The following is a 5,845-nucleotide window of genomic DNA, read 5'->3' as shown; positions in this document are numbered from 1 at the left end:
AACATTTCAAACGAAACTACAAAACATCACACTACTTTATTAAAGGGAAATTAAATTCAATTTCGTTTGATATTTGGAGAAGGAAAAGAGTAATATACATAAATAAACAAAAATAAATTTTAAGAGAATATATGTTGCGATTTGATGAGATTTTCTTAAGGTATCATTTAATTTTTTAATTTTTATAATATCAAGTTTCGAAAAATATTTAATTAAATATATTTTTGAATAAAGCTAATTAGTTTTCTTAATTAACATAAGTTAACTTTTCTTGTGCCAGAAATAAAAATAAATAAAACATTAAAGTTTCTATTCACTAAAACTATATCATTAATTAACAATTAAAATTTCCTCAGATATATTATTTAGAATTGCTCTTATAAAGAAAAATAACTTATCATTTAAAGTAATTCATAATTAAATTTTTATACTTCATATACGATCTAAATTAAATTATTAATTCGAATCAAGCATAAAACCATGATGTTGTGAAACGTTGGATAGTGCCACGTAAACACCACTGGAACCAAAACCACAACGAAACATCATCGTCAACATCGGGTTCGGAGTAGAAGCTGAACATCATCGTCAACATCGAGTTCGGAGTAGAAGCTGCAATGTCCACTGCGAGAGTTCAAGTTTCGGCGTGTGCGTTTTCCGCTGCCGTCAACAACCTCCGTCTCCGGCCAACCGCCGTCGTTTCCTTCACCAACCATTTCAGGAAGAAGTCTCTGAGGGTGGTGTCAATGTCGTCCGTTCCCCCTTCCCAACCCTTCGAAATCGCCGTTAAAGCTTCCGTCACTACACCCAATAGGCTGGGCGACTGTAATATAATATTTTCACCTTTTTATGCGTTTCGTTGTTTTCTTTTGGGTTAGTTTGAACATCTCAATGGTTTCTTCTATGGAGACTGAAATTACTTTCTCGTTAAGGGAATGGTGATGTGCATGAAAGGATTACAGAAAAAGAAACGCGGGCATGGTGAAGATGAAGGGAAGAAACTTAGGATGTATCTGGACTCAAATTATGTCCACGTGCATTCTCAATTTTCACTTATTTGTCTCTTTCTTTTCCACTTACTATAGGGCTGTTTTGTTGTGGAAATGTTTTCTGTTGTCATGTTTCTACCGAAATTCTCAAAAAAATGTATTCTCTAAGGCCTTGTTTGAACAAATGTCTCAATAAGTATATGAAAAAGAACAAAATAAAAATGTAAACTAAGTTTTTCATGAAGTTAGTTCTAGTTAAACAAAAGAACTTTATGTCAAACTTAATTTTGATTTATTTTATGGAAGAAAATTAAATCATTTTACCTTCTTATTTTCTTCTCAAGTTGAACGAACAGTCTTTCCCAGTCTCATAGTATATGTATGTGTGACTATAGCAGAAGAGATTCGGTGATTTATCGTTGTTTGAGATGTAGGGAATGAGTTTTCGAGTATTTTGAGTCAATTCCATGATGTAGGTAATGCGAAAAGAGCCTTCATCCTGGAATTAGAAAGAGCCAATTATGCGTATGTTTTGTATTTAAGAAAGCAAATAATGATCTTTTGTTGATATCTGAGCCTTAAACTTGGCTGAACTAGCGTGGTTCCCATAAACAATTTTGAATTGTCTTTTCAGGTCCCTTTTGCCAAAGGGTATTACTAACACTGGAAGAAAAAAATCTACCTTATGAACCCAAGTTGGTGGATTTCAGCAACAGACCAGAATGGTATCTTCTACCCCGCTTCTTGGGCTAAACTTTTAATTCGCTTACAGTTACTATCTTCACAAAGCTGGATCACCTACATCCACCTGTCTGGTTCTCATACTACTTTAGTTGTTTTCTTCCTTACATTTTGTATGTTGGTTAGGTTCCTTAAAGCCAATCCTGATGGTAAAGTTCCTGTCGTAAAGTTTGATGAGAAGTGGGTTCCGGATTCAGATGTTATTACTCAAACATTGGAAGAGAAGTATCCTATCCCACCATTGGTGACCCCACCTGAAAAGGCGACAGTGTATGCATTTTGCTTATAGATATATGTTCTTAATTGTACATTGCTTTGAATTTTTAGAAAATTGATTTATGAACTCATACATGCGTAAACACAGTTTTCTTTCATACTCCATTTTTTGTGTACTCCAATTGCCTAATGCACGGATGTTTTTTTTTTTTTTTTGTCTTTCTGTAGAGGTTCAAAGATATTTTCTACATTTATTGGATTTCTCAAGAGCAAGGATCCCAATGATGGAACAGAACAAGCACTACTAAGTGAACTGAGCTCTTTCAATGATTACATAAAGGAAAATGTATGACGTTATTTCTGCTTTTGTCTCTCTGCAATTTGTTTGCAATCTTGATAAGGTTTTTCATTTAGTGATGAAGTTTTACTCATAGAAGAATTACTATCTATTTTTTTGGAACAAACCATTGTCCTCTCTTGCATGCTTCCCCTTTGTGAACCATTTTCTTCAGTTCGACCATGTTGAGGTTTAAGCTAAATGATGGTAAAGTCTGAAAACTGAATTACCTGCAGTTAGTATACCTATATTTAGAAGGATATTTCATTAGATTGTTTTCTTCTGTGTGTGCATTTAATACAGAATTGAGATATGGTAAGGATAAGCATTTGCTTTGGGATACATGGTAACCTATGTATAGCAACTTCCCCACTTTCACTTCTGTCTTTACCTTTTCCTAGTATATCTTGGGTTTAATATCGGAAGCTACATAACAAATCCATTCATCCAACTTTTTTATACTTTATGTTTTTCATGTAACATTCATCAGTGCACTAATGTTTTCTATACTATAATTACATAAGAGGTGGATACATGTTACAGCAAATAAATGGGGATCATGCATCAACTTAATTGAGCTAATTATACAAAACAGGTCAACTAATAATTGAATGCTACTCTGTTAACAATGACTTAAAGCAAAACAACTTAAATTCTATATTTTTGTCTTTGGCGGGATGTAATTTTATTGTATTTTTTGTTAAAGTAGCTGCTTTTCAAAAGTTTTTGTAGGCTTACAATTTCTTGATATCAGCTATTCATGAACTGTAATAAGTAATTTTTTAAAATTAATTGCATTGCATCAAATAATTGTTAAACGCCTATATATTGATTAAATGGGTTTGCTTTATTATGTGGAACCTTTGTAGTTCATCTGAAATATTTATTTGGGGTGTTGCTTCAGAGTTGCAAATAGAAACTAGATATTACAAGGATAGCTATATCATTCCTTATGCTACACAGTCTATGACCTTTTTCTGCATTTTGTCATTGTATTTTTTAGGATTACGATCAGTTGATTGAGTTATCTGTTCTGTCATTTTAGCTCTGCTACCTACATGCATTGAAAACTTGCTCCTATGAGGACATTAAAAGAATTTTCCCTCATTTATGCCTGAATTCACCCAACCTATTACAATTCTTTTGATCACCAGAGTGCTCTTTTACCATTAAGCTACTTCCTGGTAAGAGACATTTTTTACTTTACTTCTTTTTGCAACATCCCAAAGGAAGGACCATGACTTTAGAAGTGAAAGTGATATGAAGATGCCTTTGAAATCCTTTGCACAAACTGTGCATGTAGCTTAACTCTATATGCCCGGATAATGTGTATAATGTGTGCTAGCTTTTGGGGTTAAATCCAAAGCCATATGCTACGATGGTATTAGAATCTAAGATGGATTTGTTTTTAGACCAATTACCATATTATCCTTCCACAAAAATCAAGAGTGTTGGGCGGGAAGGATGTACTAGAAAAAGCCTAAGTCTCATTAACCAGAGATACTGTCAAATTGTCAATATGATGCATAAAAGTGGGAAACGTTGCTTACTCTGGGGTAGATTTTGCCATTTTCGGATTGAGCTAAGCCCAAATTCTTGTTTTAAGAACATTTGCCTTTGCAAGTGATAAAGGAGAGACTGACACCAATTTGGATGCCAAATTTGTGCAAGCCATGTGTGCTACCACTATCAGTCAAGTTGTGAACCAAATTTTTTATATGAATGTCTCTAACCCTTGCCATCTTATAATTAGAACTCCAGATAACGTGTTCATAGACAGCAATGGGCAAATTGATTGCACAGTATTGTACTCATTCATGTGACGATTATCATTGGCCATCTCAGTATTATTCTTCCTTATCTAATACAATCAAATGGAGCTGGCCATGCTGATGCTTGAACTTGCTAGGGGTGAATGGCTCATTAGAGCTAATCTCTGGTACTACATGTGACAATCACAGCTGACCCCTGAAACACTACTTTGGAATTTATAGTTTCTAATAAAAATTCAAACCATGATTCGATCAGGGTTCGTTGGGATGAACTTTTAATGATGCATTCCAAGAATTGTGGACTGAGCAAATTGAAAAATCTAAGAAAGAGAATGTATTTCACATAGGGATGTCAATTGTAACCAATGGATATCCATAAAATTACCAATCAAATGGATCTAGTCATGACTAATTACTCACAAAAATTTGTCAGTATGGGTACTATACTACCCAACCATTACTGACTAAAAGGTGAAAGTTTTTTAATGCCTGAAATTTTCATGACTTGGGCGAGCTTAAGGGAACTAGCTCTTTGATTAAGTTAAGGGGCCCGATAATTCCAGTAATATGTGTGTGTTTATTGATGGATGACTTGATCCAAGATCATTATATGTTTACAACTTTAACCAGAAGGATTTTTGTGTTCTTGATCTTTCCTTCTAGACTCTGTTGGTCTTTTTTAAAGCTTTGAGGAAGGATTTTTTGTTTTCATCTGTAGTTTACACAGTCAAACAAATTGTAGGAAACTTTCTACTTATTAATTGACTGATTCTTTTGGCTTTTTGTAGGGCCCTTATATCAACGGTAATGAGATATCTGCAGCTGACCTATCACTTGGACCAAAGCTATACCATTTGGAGATTGCTCTGGGGCATTATAAGAAATGGACAGTACCTGATTCACTTACCTCTTTGAAGGCTTACACGAAGGTATGTTCTGGACGAGCCTATGTACTCAACATCTCCGATACATATTTTATACTTAAAAACACTTTCCAAAACTAGAATGTGTGCGTGCATGAAACTACTTCCCTAGATCCATATGTATGCTAACTAAAACGTTTATGGTTTATTAAATCTGTGGTAATCATGTCCGAAAGATATTCATCAATGTCGATGTCGAAAACCATAGACTAATGTCTGGAAATGCTTATTAACAGGAAGAAAGAACTTAGCTCTGAACTTGTGCAGAACATAAAAACTTGAATCATTTCATTAAAGAAGCAGAAGTATCATCTGCTTCTGAATATCTGGAGTGTTTACTAATGGTTGTTCCAGTGCTAGAAAAGTTAAAACCTTCATTCAATGAAATCCCCTTGTGCTAATTTTGCTTATGTATATTAAATCCTAGTGTTAGTTTCTGAATGGTGTTAAGTAACTGATGGTTTGTCAGATAGTTGAGCCATGTTGAGTTAGAATTCTTTGTTTGAGTTTGCCATGCGTGGAGCTAAGAATGCTTTGAAAACTCTTTTGTTGGTGAAAATGCAGGCCATTTTCTCGAGGGAATCGTTCATTAAAACAAGTGCACAACCGCAGGATGTCATTGAAGGTTGGCGTCCTAAAGTAGAAGGCTAATAATATCCACTGGTCACACTCATTTCCATTACACTCTCACGACTATACCGCCGAGGAACAATGTATGAAGAATTTAAAGACCTATATCGTTTTGTACTATAATCTTCTCATTCACTATATATTATGGAATAAATATTTATTAACTATACTTGGTCTCAGATTGTAACATGTTTGATAAGAGTCCTCAATGAAAATAGTTGCATTCCCTAAAATAAA

At 34.3% G+C, this 5,845-nt stretch overlaps 1 protein-coding gene across 1 annotated transcript; it reads left to right on the top strand.

Annotated features, from left to right (window-relative positions):
• Nucleotides 1–486: 486 nt before the first annotated feature.
• On the top strand, nucleotides 487–5,845 carry LOC106756718 (glutathione S-transferase DHAR3, chloroplastic). Its single transcript, XM_014639262.2, has 6 exons — nucleotides 487–825; nucleotides 1,624–1,714; nucleotides 1,857–2,000; nucleotides 2,175–2,292; nucleotides 4,844–4,984; nucleotides 5,543–5,845. Exons 1-6 carry the CDS (start codon nucleotides 618–620, stop codon nucleotides 5,627–5,629), a joined length of 789 nt encoding a protein of 262 aa, XP_014494748.1. The 5' UTR covers nucleotides 487–617; the 3' UTR covers nucleotides 5,630–5,845.

Source organism: Vigna radiata, chromosome 3 (assembly GCF_000741045.1).
Source record: "Vigna radiata var. radiata cultivar VC1973A chromosome 3, Vradiata_ver6, whole genome shotgun sequence".
In the NCBI taxonomy this organism is placed as follows: domain Eukaryota; kingdom Viridiplantae; phylum Streptophyta; class Magnoliopsida; order Fabales; family Fabaceae; genus Vigna; species Vigna radiata.
This window is presented reverse-complemented; position numbering and strand designations above follow the sequence as displayed.